At 40.5% G+C, this 20,812-nt stretch overlaps 1 protein-coding gene across 3 annotated transcripts in view; it reads left to right on the top strand.

Annotated features, from left to right (window-relative positions):
* The window catches only part of efna3a (ephrin-A3a), a 62,157-nt gene that overhangs the window by 15,352 nt on the left and 25,993 nt on the right, over positions 1 to 20,812 (top strand). Inside the window, exon 1 of one of the 3 annotated variants that reach the window (XM_046059781.1) lies at positions 12,281 to 12,349. The exons of the other annotated variants lie outside the window; for them this stretch is intronic. Within the exon in view, the coding sequence (XP_045915737.1) occupies positions 12,342 to 12,349 (8 nt within the window). The 5' untranslated portion in view covers positions 12,281 to 12,341. Of the gene's footprint in view, positions 1 to 12,280; positions 12,350 to 20,812 lie in introns of those variants that run through there. 3 annotated transcript variants of the gene reach the window in all.

The following is a 20,812-nucleotide window of genomic DNA, read 5'->3' as shown; positions in this document are numbered from 1 at the left end:
TAAGGCAGTGCAAAGATGTAAAGGCAGAGAGTGGAGTGGAAGTGGGTATAGGGGAAGAGGAGGGGGAAGGGGGTACTCATGTAGAGGAGAGGAAGAGTCTGTATGGAGAATATTAATGGTGTGTCAGAAAGTGGAGTATCTTTAAAGACCTCAACCTTTCTTCTGGTGCTCATGCGTACTGTATGGGAACAAGCAGCTTGGAGGTACTGCTGTAAAACCAAGAAAATGCAGAATAAGGAACTGCATCAATGGCAGAGTTGTACCCACATACATTCATTACCAGGAGTGGTATTTGCAGGAAACAAATTGTAATGGCCAGAACAACTGGAAAGTAAATATAACTCAGAAGGCTTAACACCCACAATATCACATTTGGTGGACTTTTCACCCTTTTAGTCAAGCATTTAAGAGCATTTGTTTGCCCCGATAAAACATGTTCATTAGAGGTGACTTGTTTGTTTTTCTCTCATTATCAAAATCAGTTTGCCTGGAGGTAGAGATCTGGCCTGCAACACCTGCGCCGCATTTACTCTTTCTCACACTATCTTCCTTTCTGTCTATCTAATTATTGCTCTCTTTTACTCTTTTCTCTGTCTTTCTCATTTGCTCTGTGCATCTTTTTTTTCTATATTATACGCACATACTCCAAGACACTCTGAAATCCCTCCTAGCACCTGTCAACGGCATGATCTACAGCAAGAGGGAGAAGAGAGGGAGCTGCAGGTGTGTGTGTTGCGCGTGTGCACATGCGTGAGAGGAAAGGAATTGAAAAAAGGCGAGAGAGAGGGAAGCGATGCTCATTTACCACATGATGCAAGAAGGAAACACGCTGTCTTTCGTGGAAACCTGTGTCACTGGTGACAGTCAATGACAGGGCCAAGAACAGGCCTGTCAGAGAGGCAGAACCCAAAGACAGGAGGGAGCAAAGGAAATTAATATGGTATTCCTCATATAGGAAATGACAGAGAGATGTAAAGGAAGTATAGACATGCAGTATGGTGGCAGAGAGAGCAACAGCTGAGCACATTGTTAAGAGCTAAATGATGTAGTGAAGAGCATAACAAATACAGCCTGAGGTTGTTGTTTATGATGGGAAAAGCAAGTGTGACACACAGAGACTGCAGAAGATGGATTTCTCATGTGGAAATTGATCTAATACCAGGAGGTTTATTCCCTGGGAGCCCTTACTGCCGTTAAAAACATTGTGGGGCGTGATTGAAAAAAGCGAGAGACTGAAGATAATCAAATTCACATCTCTGGCGGTTATTTTTTTCATTTGATCTGGAGTAATGTAAATTGGAACATCAAGCTCTAGTTCTGATTTCTGTCAACATAAATCCTGTCTGCTGAAAGAAAGTGTATTTGCATTGTCACAATATCACAATGTCTCTAATAACTTCTGACTTGGCATTTGAAATTCATAAAACAGGCTGTAATCCCTAATTACTGGGGTTTAATTTCCCTAACGGGAATGAACTTTTGGTCAAATTAGATTCCATTAAGTTTTGATTCTAACCTCCATCACCTGCTGTATAGGGGTAAATTAGTGCCAAGGAAACCATATCTCTAGCTAATGTGCGGTGCCAGGAAGATAACAGCAGTTTCAAAAATGCCAGGGACATTAGCATTCCTGCATCGTGCTGCGTGTGCGAGGTCTCCGTTTTTAAATCTATAAAAAAAATTAATTGCTGTTCGTCAGCAAAAACCATGCTTCCCCTCCCCTCCCCCTCCTCTTCATTAGACAGTTCATCAGCAATCTATCATCATATGTATTATTTATGAGCAGAGCCCAATTCATTCTAAACACACAGCACAGGTTTCTTTAGTTATTTAGGTTTCAGTTATATTTTCAAACTAGTGTCAGCCCTATTATGTATACAGAGAGAGGGAGAGAGCACTCTAAGCTTGAGAAAATGATGCTTTTCTGCTTAATGAGGAGTCATTCCCTCCCAGAGTTGCCACCTCCACCCAAGCAGAGAGCCAGGGTTTGCTGCTTAGCCAGCCTCTGCTCAGTGCCTTGTATGCAAATACCCATTTTTCAATCAACCTTGTGGTTCATTCTGAGACATTCAATATAGCTCTGGCCTTCTGCAAGGTAATTTACCCAGAATTCCTTTGACCTCCAAGGTCACCTGGTGGAATGACACCTTTAATGACTAACCTCTACTCAATGTTCACAGCCTCCGAAGAGACAGAGGAGGTCACTGAAAGTAAACTGACTGAGAGTTTGTATTTAGAAAAGGTACTGACGATGGCGTAATGGCACTGATTGAGTCATGTTAGCACAACTGGATGCTGGGTAATAATTAAACATTAGGTGCCAACTTAATAGGTAATTTTGCATTTTATTAACATTAGCACTGACCTGAAGTTGTTGTTGATTGACTCGCCAGGTGGCTTCTTTCTACAGGCAGGAAAAACCCAGGTGTCACAGAAACCATCTGAGGTCAGACCACATTTCACTGAAAATTAGTTAGAGCACATAATATTTGAAACAAGATAAGATCTGCCCAGATTGCAGAAGTGCTAATGAGGCAATTCAAAATGAGAAGGGTTAACTTGGTAAATAATGTAACAAGAAATTGTTGTATTGTCAACAAAAGTAAGTTTAATATTGTCTTAATTCTTACATTGTAAAACTATTTTGTTTTTTTTTGTCTTTATTATTCAAAACTGTAGTTTTTGAAACAGTAGGCAATCACAAATTTGTTATTATTATTAATGCAACTATGCAAAAATGCAAAAATATGGAATTCAAGATAATCAGATTGGTACAGGTGCCAAAAATCTTAGTAGGACATACTTGCTGGTGTGTGTGTGTGTGTGGGAGGTTTCTGAAAATAAATCAATATTTGCCTGAAAATATCCCTTCCTTAGAAATAACATCTGTATTTGGCCACCTGCCATCTTACAATGTACATCCAATACCAACTTTCAGTGTGTGCCCTTTATATGGCGGTGGATGGCGTGTAGCGTGTCTAACTTTCATGCAGAAGACTAGTGTTCGAGTCCCAACACAGACCTGCATTTAATGTTCACCTTCTTATTAACTGTGTTTTTGTAATCTAACCCTAACCATACTGTAACCATACCTCTGCCCTGACCTTAACTATCATGTACTTGCCATGTGCAGATATTGCAGAAAGCAAAAATGTAAAAAGACCAAACAAACACTGTCTTTGAACATAATTTTGCAGTATAATCCCAGACTGACATTTTTATCTAGTGGTAGGGTTGAAATATCTGGTTGTGAACCCCTGAAAGAGAGACATGTCACCCTTTTTCAACACTTTCCGTCAAAGTGCCCTTGAGCAAGGCAATAAACTTTTAATTGCTCAGAAAGGCTGTTTATTGGCCAGTGGTACAGGACTGGCTTTTTCTATGTGTGTGACCATCCTCCCTTATGACTTCAGGCCAATGCTGTAAAAATTTGTAGGGTCTGGGTAAACACACAAAAGAGTTAAAAAAATCTGAAGTGTTTCACCCAACAGCCTATATGATAGGTCTGAAACTATAGGGAGGAATACACTCTGTCGTAAGAATATCAAAATACACTTGTTTTGGGCACCACCTCCACAGAGGAAATTAATAACCAAACTACAGTAGACTTTTCGATAAATTGATCTCTGTTTCTACTTCAAAGGAATACTCATGACAACAGATTGGTCTAAATGAGAATATTTATGAATCTATAATCTATTAACACAGGATAAATTAAATGAATAATCAAATAATCAGATCAGAATGGAGCAGGCAAGCAATATTGGTATGTGATGATATAAATTAACTGTGCAGTGAAGTGGGCAATGGTGAAAGAGAAAATATGATTAGTTATTATATGGCTGTACTAGTAATTAACACTAAATTATCTATAATCAGGCTTATGGATTAATAGTATTATTTCTACATCAACCCAATCATAGAGCAGTGATGAAGGTGTGTGCCTCCTTTGAGTTGTTTTGGCCGGGCTGGAGGTTTTTCTGGTCGGAACCCACAGCAGTGGATTGTTACAGCCAGAATCCTCTACACGACCGACTCCGCGCGGCTTCTTTGAGGTGACATGTTATAGCCAGGCAAATGGGACCACTTTCTCACAGTTGTTCAGAATGAGGAATCAGACCAGCAGACTTGTTGGCACACAGGTTGGTCTGCGTGGATCTCTTGCAGGTTGGCAGCAAAATAAAGTACTATTACACTTTTCTTAACTTCCACTCAGTACCTTTGAATGGATTTCCATTGGCCAAATGACACAAAAACCGAAGTAAAACTAAGATAATGGAGAAAAGTTATAATTAAGTTTCTAAGGCACTTTGGCTTTACTGGTTCAGTCTTAACTTGGCTTGTAGAATAAAGAAAATAAAAAACCTGCATTATAGACAAATGTGAGCATGTGGCACACGTATGTGTGTCTGTGTGTGCGCTTGTGCCTATGTGTGTGTGATTCAGACAGAGAGGAGGAATAGGGAGGGATTCACACTTGACACACGTCTCTGCCGACGTGCTAAAAGCTAATCTTTCCTTCCATTCTGTTTGATGTCAGTGTGATAGTTTTATTGTGAAGGAGTGAGAGGGGATCTTTGGGTCCACAAACCAACAGAGTGTACCCAGGGTGAACTCCTCACCAGTTTGCCAACGATGCTGGGCTGTCTCTGCTGCAACTCTTTCTCTGAGATGCATCCCTCACATACGCTCACCCACTTCAGCCTCCAGTTGCAACCACTGGGCACTTTACACTGAGATGTAGCATCAAGATGCCTCACCTCACACTTCAATAAGCCCTGCGATTTACACCTAAATACACTGTAAATCCGCTTGAAGTTTCTTTACATCTTCTGTGCACACAAACAGACACACACACTCACACAAACAATATGGCTAGACTCAGCAAGATTCTTAATTGAGGAGTAGTTGTGAAGTTGTATTGACTATTGAGAAATTATGCAAATGTTCTTGTTCCACCATTTTTTCACCAAATACATGTACAGTAATCATGACAAATTGATTAAAGTTTTGATTGGGGGAGAGTTTTTAAAAGATGTTGAGTTATCAATGATGTGCTTTTATGAAACAGCTAATCAACCAAAATAGTTTTTGTACGACCTGAATAACATAATGTCTACCTAATCAAGGAAGAAAGGCTACACGCGCGTGCAGAAACACACACACACACACACACACACACACACACACACACACACATATACACATGCATAGACAGAAAAGCCGTTAACTCTGATTCCTCTCTGTAAAGCCCTGCAGGTGTGGTCCACTCCTCCTGCGCTGGCTATTAGCACAGCCTATCATTGGTATTCATTTCTCGCTCCTAATTCCCCCACAGTATCTTTTTTCACTCTCACTTGACAGAGGACCGTGGGTTAAACGCCGGGGGGAGTGCTCCATCACGACTAGATCTGATCCAATTAAATATAGATTTAATCAGCCCTGCAGTCGGCGAGTGAATACGCAATCTGATCAGGCCGATGGTAACTGGAGACCCAGCGGTGTGGGCGCTGGGCTCCAACCATGGGCCTCGGGATTGGCTTGGCAGCTGAGGACACACCTTGATCCTATCTGACCAGCAGACGTGTTTTTTTTTTTTCACTTTTAATAAACTTATAGCATGTTGAAGCTGTCCCCTACTTCTTGGCAGTGTCCACAAACCCTTGCTCTGATGACCCTTTAACCCACTGATTAGGTGCTGTGAGATGCTGAGGAGGCGAGGCGACAGAGGCTCCTGTGAAAGAGCTGCAAGAGTTACCGTTGATGCAAACACTCAATTAGTTAATGATTTAGAGTCTGGATTATGTCTGTGGCAGGCAGGTACGATCTGGAGGAGGTTAATCTTTCGTTTACTGGCAGAGAAGCGGAGCCTGTCTACGGGTAGCTGCGTAGAAAGCCAAGAGAAAACTCCTCCCCCTGCCAGATAGGGAAGATTTTCCCAGATGGCTGCAGCTGCTGATTGTTGAAACCTTTTACTCTGCAGAGGAAGCAGTCCTGTGATATGAAGTACAGCTCCCCAGTGCCCCATCAAAGTCCACTGTAACTGCTGTGTCACCTTCAGAGTTCCAAGGGAGGATTGTACATAGGGAGCTGCTGCAGAGCCTACTAATGAGAAGTCATTGGGAAATTGGTTGCTTTTTAACATAGCCCTCTGTCCAGGGTCATTTCCGTTACAACCTGAGACTTAATTACAAATCCTGTTTTTTAGTGTATGGGTGTGTGTGTGTGTGTGTGTGTGTGCGCGCGCGCGGCGCGCGCGCGTGTAACTGCCAGTCTGTGACTAGATATTGGTGTGAAAAATCTATCTGTCACTCAAATGTCTAACTATAAATAAGTAATCCCAGCCTCAGTTAGCCACATCCCACACAATGCAAACATAACACACCATGGCATTAACTGCACTGTTTAGTGTCTGAACCAAGTCCAACCTGGCACGCAGATTGCTCTGGCTGGTGAACTTAACAAGCTGGGGGTTTGCTCCTCATCCAACATGCCAGTCATTTATGTTAATGAAAACAGGTTCCCTCATTTTCTGTCTCTTTAATGTTTACAGTGATGAGTTATGTGCTATCATATCCTGAATGTCACTGACATCCAAGGCGTTCTTGCAACCTTTATTGAAAAAACCACAGAGAACAGATGCTGTGGATTCTTTGCATTATTCAGAAAAGCTTATCTCCGCTTATTTTATGGAAAAACAAAAATTACTTTAGGAGATCTCAGTGTTTCCCAATGAAAGGTCTAATTTGTTAATTTCACTGTGAAATGATTCCAATTTTTACTGTTAGCATTTCGGCCACATTCCGCCCCTGGGATGGACAGCTTTCTCTCTTCTTCCACCTCTGATTAGTAGTCTTTAATTGCCTTTTGTGTTTGGAGGAAGACTCACCCCACTTGTTATTTCCAGGTGTAAATGAGATGAGGAGAGAAAGGTTACCCTGAGCCCCACAAGACTGTGCAGTCCTTCAGGGTGGTCTCAGCTCACCTCTGCCGTAGTCTGATATCTCAAACATAGCTGTGTTTGAAGTGCTCGGTTGGGTGCCTCCGCTTTCTGCACTCGGGCGAGAGTTGTGGTGCTTGTTCAACTCTGGCAGTCCCTCTGTAAGTTCCTTCTTTTGTATTTGCATACCGAACAAACAGGAAATTGTGTTCATTTGTATGCAAATGTGTTTGTCCCCAAGGCTGGGATTTTGAATTAAAAGTTTTACCGTCCCATTAATTCCAAATTACACACAGGCACTGACATGGGCTCCTCCGCCTGGCAGGGGGGTATCCGACTTGCCATCCGAATGCATCTCTGTCAGTTTAGGCTGTTTAGTTTGCCATCTGCAAAACTGAGTCGGAATTTGGATTTAATCTGGTCCACTGATTTGCAGATTGATCGTCTGCACCACGTTGCAATCTCCTCTTAATTATCTCAAGAAAATATGCAAAGATTTCGCAGTGATTGATATTCGAGGATACTGCGAGAGACAGACGTGTGGAAGCCTTGGAGTGGTTGACTGACAGGTTGTGAGGCACATGGTGAATGAGAGGGAGTGGTGAAGGCCGTCCACCATGCCGATGTAGCACACCTCATCAGCCCTGCTTATTAAAATACATGTACAACCTTATGAAAAATGCATGACCCCATCTATGACGTGTGGCATGTAGGGCCTGATGCTGACAGTCAAGGTAATGTGAACACATACACATCGGCTTCTCAAAAGGGCCTTGTCTTTGTGATAATATTGCCGATCAAGTACAAACATTTTATAATTCAGCGTTCCAAAGTATTGATTATACTGATTGTATACCTGGTTGTATTATTGAGTAGTCTACCTTTTTTAGTGTGTTTACTTTAAAAACAGTACAGGGAAAAATGCTTTTACAGTTTACCAGTTATTTTTGCAATTTGAAATTACTCAGGTGTAGCAGAAGCTGCTAGTGGCACTCAAAGTAATGAATGAGAAAGTCTGTGTGCAAGAAAAGATTAATTAATCAGAGAAACCCATCGATCGATAGATGTTCCGATCTAAATTACGCCCTCCCTAAGCCTTCCTGATTTCACCTGTGCCAAGTAATGAACCAGTGTTATATGGTTCCAGCTTTTTATCAGTTTTTCTTTTATTGTTTCAGCCTGGACGTATGGAAATACCATAACAAAGAAGTGATAAAGCCATTTTATTACAGTACTGGTTTTGCAGTATAAATTGATAGGCCTGCTGTTACTGTGGTAGTGTTCTTGTGTTCTTTAGTTTTACCGCTATGGTAATTAATTATTTATCATGATTTGTCCCGAGATTGTTCAAGACTTGTACTTTTCGTCTTTTACTTGTTCATCAGTTGTACGTGTATTTTGAATATGTTGAAGAATATTTATGATACAAATCTAACCTGGTTTTCACAAAGGCGTTGCAGCTGCTGGATGAACATATGAATGTGTAAAACTGACACAAAAAAACACACATACACACAGTGCTGTTCACAAATTAATAATGCATGGAGCACATCTTGTACACATGCAGACTTTTGGCAGGCATCTGATGTCTCTGTGTGATGAGCCAAGGGGGACACATCATTCTGACTCTCCAGTCAGAGAGTGACTGAGTGGCTGAGTGCTCAGTTGCCAGGTTTCGCTAATGAAAGGGGGAGTTTGGCTTTGTGTCTTTTCAAAGACTTTGAAACGGGTTATGTTCTATGGAGGTGGTATAGTATCTAACCTGGAACGAGCTGATGCCTGACAGGCTAAAGAAATGACTTTGACAACGCAAAAGACTTACGATCAGTAATATCAGCTCAAAGGGGAATTCTCCTATTTGCTAGAAAACACTTCTAGGCAACATTACTAGACTGGCAGATATTTTAAAAGTGATTTGCCTAAATCTTTCTGTTACCCTAAGACAAAAAGAAGAAGCTGCCTTAAAATATATATTGTATGAAACACAACAGACTTCCACTTTCAGACTGTATATAACAATCTCTATTGATTTTGAGTGCAGCTGCTTATACTACATTTAGTTATTTTGCCAATATTTTAGCTCAATAGTAAAACTATATTATATTTATCAAGAACAGATGGAATCAGAATTGCTTTGCACCTGAACAAAATCATTTTTTCAGCACTCGGAGAAAATACCAGGCAGATTTCTGTTTTCATTAGCAAAACTGGCAACCACACTCCCTGCTCAGCTCAGCTCAGCTCAGCTCACATCACTCTGATTGCAAAAAGCATGTAAAGTCCCTCATGGCTGTTTGTTATCATGTCAGGCACCCTGAAATCTGTAAAAAGGTGTCACATTTAAATATAAACTGCATGGAGCTTTTTCTATATGAGCAAAAAACATTTTATTATTTATTTTAGGTGTGGCTGAAAACACGCATTGGATTTTGCTTTCACAGATATTCTACATACTAAGAGATGATCAGAAATGTTGCAAGAATAAAAGGAACATTTCTGCATTTATTTAATAGTAACAATGGTGGCTGTGGAATAGATATACAGAGGATCTGGATTTAGGCAATTGCATCTAATATTTAATGAATACTTAGTGATGTTACATGCTGCACCGTCCTTTCTCTCTATTTCAGAGGGCTTGCTGCCTTTGTACCATGTGCGACGAAATTAACTGCTTTGTAATGAGATATGTTGATATGTTTCTGCACCAGTGCCACTGAGACAAATTACGGCCTATTTATTGTACTCAGCGGACAAGTTGAATCTGAGAGTGAGAAAATTCAGGATGAGCTGACAGGCTATGTACCAAACGCTGGAGCTACTAATTGTTAAGTTATTATGCAAAACAATGATGATGGAATTTGGAGTAAAGGGCCACCATTTCTAGCACAGAATTATAAATCCAGCATCCCTGGTTTTGGCAGTGACACACATTTTAAGGAAATCCATGCAGAAAATAAGGAGCAGCTTTAATCAATCACAAGACAGAGCAAGTGACAGCTGATTAATATTCGTCAGAAGAAAAACATAAACTGCTTCAAAATCCATTGGTAACTATTGAATCCGTTGGCCGCTTGTGTGCCCTCCGCTGATTCAGTTCTCTCACTATTGTTCTGTTCTTGAATGAACCGTCACAGAGCACAATATAGTCAGTAGTGTACATTTCCTGTGAAGGAGAAGGTTGTCACTATTGTCATGAGTCATTCTCTTGTGAGTGTTAGAAAGAAACTTGGACCAGAGGAAACCTGCAGTGTGTGGAAGGCTTTAGAAAAATAGTTGGTAACAGAGGAGGCAAGGTTAAAGGAGGTGGCAGAAGAACTTGGCACAAAATGTACCAGCGTCATTATCACAGCCCCCAACTTGAACACCCTGTCCACCTGTTATTAGCCTGAATTGGGAGAATTGAATTAGACTGACTTGTCTTTTAAGGCTCCTAGAATCTAGCTGCCAAAGCCTTTCTGCCTTTCTGCCCAAGAGCCAGCGAGGGTCAGCGGGAGCGGGTGAGTGGGCAACGACTGGCAGTCACAGCTACTCAGAGACACCCTGGAGGGGGGGAGTGGAGAGAGCCGACCACAGCTTGGCAGCTCCACTGGAGTCTGATAAGCTTTAATGGCACCGCCACAATGATTCACACCATGTGAGACACACACAGAAACACACACACACACACACACACACCTCTAGCAGGCTTGTGAGGAATGATTTCTGGACCCTGGATAAATTTGCAGTTGCAGGGAGTCTCTATTTACCAGTAATTGCATTTCTCTGCCCTCTTTCAGCCCTGCCTTCAGAAATGTTCTGTGCCTCAGGAAGTTGAAGATGGCTGGGGAAAAGGCAACAGAACATGTTGTCGGCCTCACAAGGCGCACTGCCACAAGTTGACAGCTTATAGGCCAATCTGTACCATACATGAATATAAGCTGTGTACGGTACATAACCCGTCAGACAGAGGCATGTTGCATCATCTGCATTTCCTGAAAGCCTGCTCAACCAAAGAAATGTTTTAACCACACTATAGAATGACTTAACTGATTCATTTACTCACCATCACATATGCAACAGAATTACATTCCAGCAAATGAAGATGTTCAAACACAACACCTGTATTTACTGCAGCTGTCTGTTGGTGTAAATGATGATAAACTGTCCGAGTATTTAGTTAATTGTTCATGGTGGAAGGGTTTGCCTCTTGGAATCACAGCAAACACTTAAGGGAATAAAATAAAATAGCATTACATTATGCTTCTATTGAAGAATTCTGAATGCACAACTTATGGCGAATGCCAACGTTCAGTTGCAGGAAGGATGGATAAGACATCGTCAGTCATACTACAAGGGTGGATGGGTGTGTAGTGCTTCTAACTTTCATATTGGAGATGGCCATTTACATCCTGTCACAGACTAGAGATGAAACGATTACCGGTTTAACGGTAAACAATGGTAAAATTCCCGAAGGTTATTATTACCGTACACATTTTAATTACCATGATAACCGGGTAGGGTTAACCGTGCTGTTATAATCTCACGGCAAACACTGTCCAGCGTCTCCCAGAAGCAGGCGCGCATGGGCAGAATGCAACGTGGGTTTGTTTGGGTCAATGACAACATGGCAGGAGACACCGCTGCAGAGATTTTTCAGTCACTCTTAAGTCCGGTCATATTTTATTTTTTATGAGAGTGCTGAGGGAAACCTGATTGAAGAAAATAACCTTATAGTGAACGCAGGGTGAGTTAACTTTTAGCTTTTGGTTTGTCTCTCTGACTTGCTAACAGCGTGTAAACTGAAGCTCTCAGTGTTAGCTCCTCTTGTAAAAAACGCCACACATTGCTCTGTTGCTGTGTGTCGGCAGTCTATTCGTCCACTGCAAATGACAACACATTACGCTACAGACTCCTCTGTATTTATGTCAGTTTTTGGGCTCGTTACAGTTACTATCACTTGACTTATTTGTTTTCATGTAATTGTCCACGGGGTCATTGTATTACCTATATAATATATATATATATATATATAGGCTATATAATATAAAATCTTAATAATGCACACTTAGATGATATTCATATGTTTACAAAAGGTATTTACCGTTATTTTATTTTTTATTCAAACAAAACAGCAATTGTATTTGTAGTTTTCAATATAAAACTTGTTGAAATGGTTTCAGTGTGTGTATCAGTACATTTTAATATTTTTTGGCACATTTTTACAATACCAAGATAATACTGATAAACATGATCATTTTGGTCACTATAATCGTGATATGAAATTTTCATAACGTTTCATCCCTATCACAGACCAGCAATTGATGTTCACAATTTTTCCCTCAAGTCAAAATCTGCAGAGGCAAAACACAAGATCCTACATTTCTGCAGGAGTCAACTCAACAGCATCTTCAAGTAGACCCCCATGACCTGGTAATCACCCACATCTCTCAAGCTCAATATCAAAATTCTATGCAATTTACAAAATGCAGTATTTAAGAAGAGTGTAATTTTCAGGGCATCCACTCTGGCACTGTCATGCAGCAAAGTAGTTCCTGCTACTTTATCTTCCAACACTTCCTGAGAAGTGCTGCTAAATAACTTCATGACCACGTAGTTGTATCTGTTAGTATGGATATACCCAATATAGTAATAATAATAGTAAATATCAAAACTCTTAATCTCCAAAAACCACAGCATCCTACATATCCGAAAATTCAACTTCATTGCACGTTTCCAGTCCGAGGTAACCCTGATGACATCACTATGACATCCTCCAGGTTGTATTTCTCAAATTTTACAAACGACCCCTATAGCCGCAGAAGACATAATGCAAATGTTTTTGCAAGCGAATAAAACATTACACCAACCATGACGACTAAACTTCTCTTCATGTGTGAAAATATTGCATGTTCCTTTAACCATATTGTAGTTCACACACACACACACACACACACACACACACACACACACACACACACACACACACACACACACACACACACACACACACACACACACACACACACCACAGTAGGTGGAAGACAGGCCTGGCCATTAATCATAAGAGTTGGCGACTTGATCCCCAGCTCCTCCTTTCTGTATGTTGATGTGTCCTTGAGCAGGACACAGAAGATCAAAATTGCTTCTAATGTGTGCAAGGAAAAGGTCCAAATCTAGGTTGTTTTTGATGAAAACATCGGAATGGAATGGAAAAGAAATCCATAATTTAATTATTTGACAGTGAATGTAATATGGCATTCTACAGAGTTGACTTATGATTAATGTTCTGTCTAGCAATAAGGTTAAATTAAACAACAGTACACAGAGAAATGCAATAGCTGGGACATATGTATTCTTATTGAGTGCCTCTCAACCGATGGATTGTATGGCAACTGTAGGCTATGTGAATACTTAAATATAAAGATTTTTATTCATTTAGCTGACTGAATATATATGCTCAGGCTGGAGAGTAATATGGGTTGCAAACATAAGTGATGGAGTGAGGTATCACCACAAAGTAGTACCTCCACTTAATCTTTACATAGCTAAGTTGGAGACACACTGGGAAACACCACATGGACAAGAAAAAAAAAAATCAATAGTCTGATACACTTGAATAAAATACCCAACTCTGTCCAGCTCATTGTAGTTTTTGAAGCTTCATCCTCACTAAGTCTATGAAAAGATCTGCTCCTTGTTAGTAGGAAGTCACTACAATGCAATAATGTGAGAGTGACTGACTGCTAGCAAGTGGAACAGATTGCAGTATTGCATATGACTCAAAATGTCCATCTGCCCCCATCATGTGTGCTGTGCCCCCCCCCCCCCCTTTTTTTTTTTTGCTGCTGCTTCTTTCAGCATTATGTGTGTGTGCTCATACATCTCGCTCTGCTTCTGGGAGTTCTGTTTTTTTTGTATGCAGGGGGAGGTACTTAAACTTACACAAATGCTGGCAGCAGTACAACAGGTAATTATTTGCAAAGAATGGAGCAAGTGCGTGGGGCGTAAATTGCATTGTGGGATGGCTCTGCGGGACAGAAAGATGTCAATTGAAGAGGCTGCCATTTTTATGCGCACCTCATCCATTGTTCTCCATGGTGAATTGCAGGGGGCAGTGTCACTGTATTTACATGTACCTCTTAGGACGTGGGTGTATTTGTTTGTCTCTGTCAGAGAGGATGATTTGCCTCTTGCTAGAGAACACTGGCTGTGCACAAACTGCCGGTAAATGGGAACATGAGTTTAGCAGTAATTCTGAACCCCTCTTGAGAGCGACACCGAGGTGTGCAGAAAACCTGTCGCCACCTGCCATAACCCTCAAAACAGCAGGTAGGGCAGAAAAAAAAACACCTGCCTGTCAACCCTTGCCTCTCTCTAATTGTTCTACACACTTTCACAGGATTACTGGTTTAATTCTGCTTCATAATCACTGCTCATTGTTCCCACTTATTGTTTCCTTGCTCAATTTGTTTGTTTGTGTTCACACTTTGGCAACACAAATGTTCTTTTGTCATGCCAACCAAGCGATTTGTGTGCAAGGCAATTGAATTAATTTAATTTAAGGAGAGAATAGAGGAAGAGCATGAGCAGGAGAAAGGGATGGGGAAATGAAGAGGCACCTGCAGACATGGGAATCACGCAAAGGAAAGTAGGGGATGCAAGACTTGTTTCTTTCATGCTACATGGATGATGTTTTAACCAACATACATACAGAAAATGATGGATTATTCATTTAAAAGGACATAATTACCATGTTTAATAGACCAGTTATTAATTCATAAATCAGTCAGCAAACGTGGCTCCTGTTCGACTGGAGATACAATACTGTAAGAACAAAGTATTGCTATTTCTTTTGGTTGCCCATGCTTATGCCTTAAGAGATGTGTTTGAATATCCCAGGTCGATGCTAGACACTTATCTATTGAGATTAAGCTTCAAGTTCCAGTAATCCTTGATAAGGTCTCCTATTCATTACAGCTACCACAGCTAAGATTGTGTTACAGTATTTTCCAGTTTCAAGCAGACTGTATATTACATTTTGTGTTAATTAAAAAACATGTAATTACTTGATATATTACAGCGGAAAAGTGGAATTTTCAACTAACTGCAGGATAAATAAAATATATGATGCTAGTAACATTGTGATAAAAGGATAAAACTGTTGCTGCATTTATAAAAGAATATCACTACTAATGCTAGTAGCATGTATGATATACTATATGATAATACACAATCTGCTTTAATTTCCAACCATCCAGTTTTAACAGTACAGGTAATCGGCTGCTGTTTGTCTGGTTTAGTAGAGTTCGGTACCTGTTTTGTGAAGTGTGACGTTCTACAGACTGGAACGTGTCCAGCTTGCTCTCAGCTGTAGAGTTGGGTGGTTCAGGGCCCTTTGCTCAGCACGTAGTGATGCCGGGGGGCAGCGAGAGAGGAGACTGATCGAACTGGTTTTACACTGGGGTTGTCAGAGGTCTTCTAACTTCCTCACAAATCAATACGGGCCTTAAACTGCAGCCAACCGGCTGAAACTGGCTGCAATTTCCTCCCAACTCAGGCACTGTCCACATTTCTCATCTGCAATGACTGAGCTGTTCGAATTGAGCCAAATGCCGTTGTGGGCCAGAGAACACTGACTCATGTTGTTCTCACACATTAAGAATGCATTATAGTATGTAACACAGATAATTAACTCTGCTGCTAAATACAAGCTCAGTCCAAAGTGCCATTCTGCCACAATGCTGTTTGCTGAGAGTGAGAGATAGCGCAGGGTGATAACTAAGCCATCCGTCTTTGTTGTGAATGATTATAGGCTTTAGACTTGTTTTTTGTTTTTTTTGTTTTGCATTTAGTTTCATCATCATGTCAACAATAAGTGGTACAATTAGATGGTTATTAATCAGCTGCTCAGCTGTGAGACAGACAGAACTTTCTTTATTTCTTGAGTCCAACAATATTCAGTCTAATTTACAATGTGCATGAAAGAAGGGCTTAAACAAGATGTTGATTAGTCAGTTAACAAGTAATCGGCAAATTATTCATAATTGATATATAATTTAAGTCAATTTGTAACAAATATTCCAAGTATTCTCTGGTTCCACCTCCTCAAATGATGCTTTTCTTTGTCTTGTGTGACAATGAACATATAATATTTGGTTTTTGAACCTTATGGTTAGACACAAAAAGCAATGTGAAGACTTTACCTTGATATGATATGCATAATAATTTGATAAATTAATTGATTTCATCACAGCCCTATGTGAAACTTTTATTTAGAACTTGGAAATAGTAGATTGATAAAAAAAAAAATCATAACTCGAGATCTACTTATGGAGCTTTCAACTGCATCTTACAGTCTTTCCAAAACCCCATCCACTGAGGAAGACTGTGAGATGTGCTTGAAAACTCTGGGAAAAACTAGTACCTTGAGTAAGAGTTGTATTTTGCCAAGATGCTCTTTTTCTTATCTTAATTGTAGAGCATGAACGTTTTTCTGAAAGAAATCCTTTCTTTTTCATTTTCAAATATGCCACATTTCTCAAATGCCTCAGTTGAATGTTGTTTTAAGATAAGCAGCCATCCAAGAACTATGCCTGAATGAAACACAGTAAAATAAGCAAAATGTCCAGTTTTCATAGATCAGGAAATGTCAAACTATAAATAAGACTGAGAATGCTGCTAACCATTTGGTGCCAACTTTCATTACGTGTCAGTTTTTGATACCCGATGCTACAAACACATTTCAGTCTATACTAAGTATTTAGGTTTGATACACAGCACTGCCTCTATACCATAGTGTGCCTTTTCACCAGCACACAGAATGATTCAGTAATTTATACTTACAGCTCTTTTAGTGTTGTTTCCTTCCTGTCTCTTTCACTGTCTCCTGCTGTTTTTAAGTCAGGACAGTCCACGTTACATTGGCTGCACATTACAAATAGACTAATTCTGATTTTGATCTGCATTCTGCCAGTCACCTAATCTAACAATTGTAACAATCTAATTGATCATTTAAGTGTAATTGGAATCACTTGAAGCTTTATGCTCCAATCCATGTTAGCCATGCTTCAGTCCCCTTTAACACTGCTGCTTTTCTTCACCATCCTTCCCTTTCGCTCTCTCTCTCACTATCCCCAGTGGTTCTGGTCCACTGCTCTCCCTCCATCTCCCTTGCTCTTTATTGACTGTTGAGTGTAAGGCGGTGTTAAACCAGCATCGATGTAATAGTGGGCATTACCCCTTTGAACTACCCTTAATCTAACTGTAATAAACTCACATTTATTTTGGTGGCAGAAGCGTTTTTTTCCCCACACACATAAATATTTGTGGATATATATCTAAACTGTGTGAGGCAGAGAGCTGGTCCCTGCATAAATGGCCATTGTTATGGATATAGTTCACCCAGAGCAAAGCTTGTCAAAAGCTCTTCTGCGGTGCAGTGTACTAGAGCCGTGCTTGAGACTCGCCTTTAATTGGAATGTAATTGGAGAAGCACCATTGATCATGAATCGCATTCAGCTCCGGCTCCCTCCTCCCTGAACTCAGGGCTGCTCTGTTTTCCACTGACTCTTTTTCTTTCTATCCCTCCTCTATACTTCCTCCTCTTCCTCCTCCCGTAAGCAGAATGTCAGTCATGTGCAGTGGAGCGATGCAGAGGAACAAGGCCCCCTACTGGGTCCAGAGCATGTGGGTCAATGTGTGTCTGGGGCACAAACCACAAGAAACGGGAAAAAGGGAGGAGAGGGGGAGAATCAAGGAGTGAAGAGAGGAGATTAAGCGAAAAAGAGGGTAGGAGCGATGAGATGGAGCGCACGAGTGGAATCATTTGTAATAGCCTGCGCGCTCTATTGCGCCATTTTATCAAGCATTTAGTTAAGCAAGATTTGTTTTGCTTTGCCTTTGTTGTTTGGAATGCTTGGAGAAGTCAATTTGTTGGCTCATTTGTCAAACGCTGGACTGCGTCAGTGGCATCTCACCGGTGTCATGGAGCGAAGAAAAGCTCGCTCACTCAGCTGAAGTGTAGATGGGAATCAGGCTTGTGGAGATTGCCTGTGTACCATTTTAAATGTGGGCTGAAAAACAATGAAAACTAAGGGCGCTGGCACCTCTGTCCCAAATTGATTCTTAAGTAGAAGAGGGCAGCATGAGCGAAGAGGTGATGGGGCAGTAAAGAGAGAAACAAAAGATTGCAAGATTCTGTAGGTAGGGAACAGAACTGAACCATTAATAGTTTTTATATCAACACTGCAGGTTCAGTGTTTTTAGTATTTAAATTGCAAAAGCTGTGATTTAACTTAACTTAACAATAAATACTGGTGTCTTAACAAGCTGTAGGAGGTGAAAGTTTTACTTGGCAACCACTGATTTCCCAAACTATAACGACAACTGCCGATGGCAAATTTACAGACATTCTTAGCTATTATCTGGTTATAATGCTCTATGCTGGTGTACAAGTGTCCAAAGATGGTTTTGTCAAGGAAGAAATACCACTCAGCTTAATTTTTGATGTTGGAAGACTTGGCTGCAACTCTATCTAGATAAAAAATCTCAATGATTGCCCCATGTCGGTATCAGACAGGAAGCTAGCAGTGAGCTCGTTAGCTAACAAGTGGAAATGATGGACAATTGGCGGACAGAGTTGTGAAATCTCCCATTGAAACAGTATTTTTGTTGTTGCTGTAAATCTAATTTTAGGCCTTTCTCACAAAAGACACTAGGACACCTCACTGTAGAGAAACCACAGGTGTAAATAATACATTTAATGATGGCTGAATTCCATTTAGTTGCTTCAGTTTCAGGGTCCTGGTATTGTGCTTACTGGTATGCTTGAATAGAACAGAGCCATTGTTAATGTTATTAATAACACCTTTTCCTACTTTTAAAAGTCAAAATGTCTGCTACGAGAAAGGCTTGTTGAAAGACATAATACGTCCAGTGCAGTCAGCACAAGGACAATAAGAAAATATGTCTTGTGTACAGTCTTGGAGTAAATTAAGTGTATTTATGAATGTTCTCCGTACTTTTTTACATTTTTGGTGCACAGGTGAGATATTTTTATTAATCTCTGGAACTTAAAGAGGTCTTTATATGTTCTATGTAATGTGTTGAATTCAATTAGTCTATGTATTGTGGACTTTAAGAAGGTCTGTGCTTGATGCAGAAGGTTATTTCAATCTGTCATTGTAGCAACCGTCTAGATCCAGATCATTTATGTTAAGAGCTTTTTCTTACTCGAGGCAGTTGTTAGTTAGTGATGCCGTAAAAGCACATTATGCCTTCACTTTAAGCTGACCTCCAGTATTCACAACTGTGAAGCAGCTCATCCTCTCAATCTCTGTCGCTAACATTAACTCAAGCAGCGACAGTGCAAAGCTGTCAGAAGTACCATAGGAGTCGGATATTACCAAAACATTATCAGCCACAATTGAGGAGGAGCAGCTCGACATTATTACCATAATTTAACAGGTTTGGAACCATTATGATAGATATAACACCAATGTTGAGTATCCTGATTATTGGAATAAAATTTGTTGATGTCAAGTATATATATATCTTAATCAATGTGGACTTTTTAAAGAAAACCTACATAGAGGTTTTGAGCATGCCAGTATATGTAACAAAATAATAAAGGTCCGCTTACTAGTTTTCTGAGTTTTTAACTGCATGTGACTTTTCCACTACTCATGTAGAGATAAGTTTGATACTACATACAAGATGCAGTATGTTTTATGATTATGCTCGACACAATGTACAGTATGTATCTTGTTTGTTTACGAAGACCACACATACAGGCCTGGTGTGTAACATATAGAAAATACACTGAATTTAAATTGCAATATTGCTCAGATATGCCCTGCAAATCATTCATCTCTAGTAAGGAGTGAAGAAGGAAAAGGAACGAGGAGAATAGGAGAACTGATTGTGCTAGAAACTAGAGCAGGGTCAGGGATCCTTCTTGGATATTTATGAGACATAAAGAGTGACATGAAAATGTGATCAAATGGATGAGAGTGAGAGATGAAGGTTTGAAAGAGCAATGATTACTGATGTGGGTCTGGGAAGTGATGTCGCTTTGCAGTATCAGAGAGAACAAGAGCAAACATCAAACGAATGCTGAGCAATCAAACAGACAAACAAATAATGGGGGTGAATCAGGAGCAGCAAATGTAAATGAATGGGGAATGAGGAAATGAAGTAGGGAGTCGTGCGATGTGAGGAGGCTAGGAGAGAGGCCAGAGGAAGACTGAGAGTTGAGAGGTGAAAAGAGATGGAGGGAAGGATGGAGAGGGAGAAGGAAAAGCCAGCGCAAGGGGGGAGGTTGTTGTTTTAAGATCAGTACGGATGAGTGCGTTTCCCCTCTCTGGGGAGGGGGACCATCGGCTCTCAATGTCTGTCACTCCACTTGTTTATGCCTCGCTCCGAGGGAGAGGTAAAGGCTGCAGAGTTATTGGTGTGTATGTGTGTTGTTGGGGTGGCTCTTATGAGAATGGAGGCAATTTGGAAAAGGAGTGTAATGCTCTTTTCATCATCGAATTTGTCACCCTCCCTTTTATTAGTTTATTTTTCGTCCTCTACCACCCTTTTTTTCTCTTCACTGTCCCGTCTCTCCTGCCTTGTTGTTCCGTTCCAAATGCAGGTTCTGCTGTTCTTCCAGCTTGTGTGCTTGCTTATTGCCTTGTATTCTTGACAACATACACTTTAATATCCTGTTGTTTGGTTTGAGGTTTGTACAACCAGTGAGGATGCGTTATTTTAATTATCTATTAATCTGTTGGGGATTTGTTTTCAATCAATCAAAATAAAAGGTCAGAAAATGCCCATCACTGTTACATACAGGCCAGAGTGAAGTCTTCAAATAGCTTTTTTGGCCAAACAACAATCCAAAACCCCAAA

This window comes from Micropterus dolomieu, linkage group LG09 (genome assembly GCF_021292245.1).
Source record: "Micropterus dolomieu isolate WLL.071019.BEF.003 ecotype Adirondacks linkage group LG09, ASM2129224v1, whole genome shotgun sequence".
Lineage (NCBI taxonomy): Eukaryota > Metazoa > Chordata > Actinopteri > Centrarchiformes > Centrarchidae > Micropterus > Micropterus dolomieu.
Note: the sequence above shows the minus strand (reverse complement) of the source record. Positions and strands in the feature narration are given on the sequence as shown.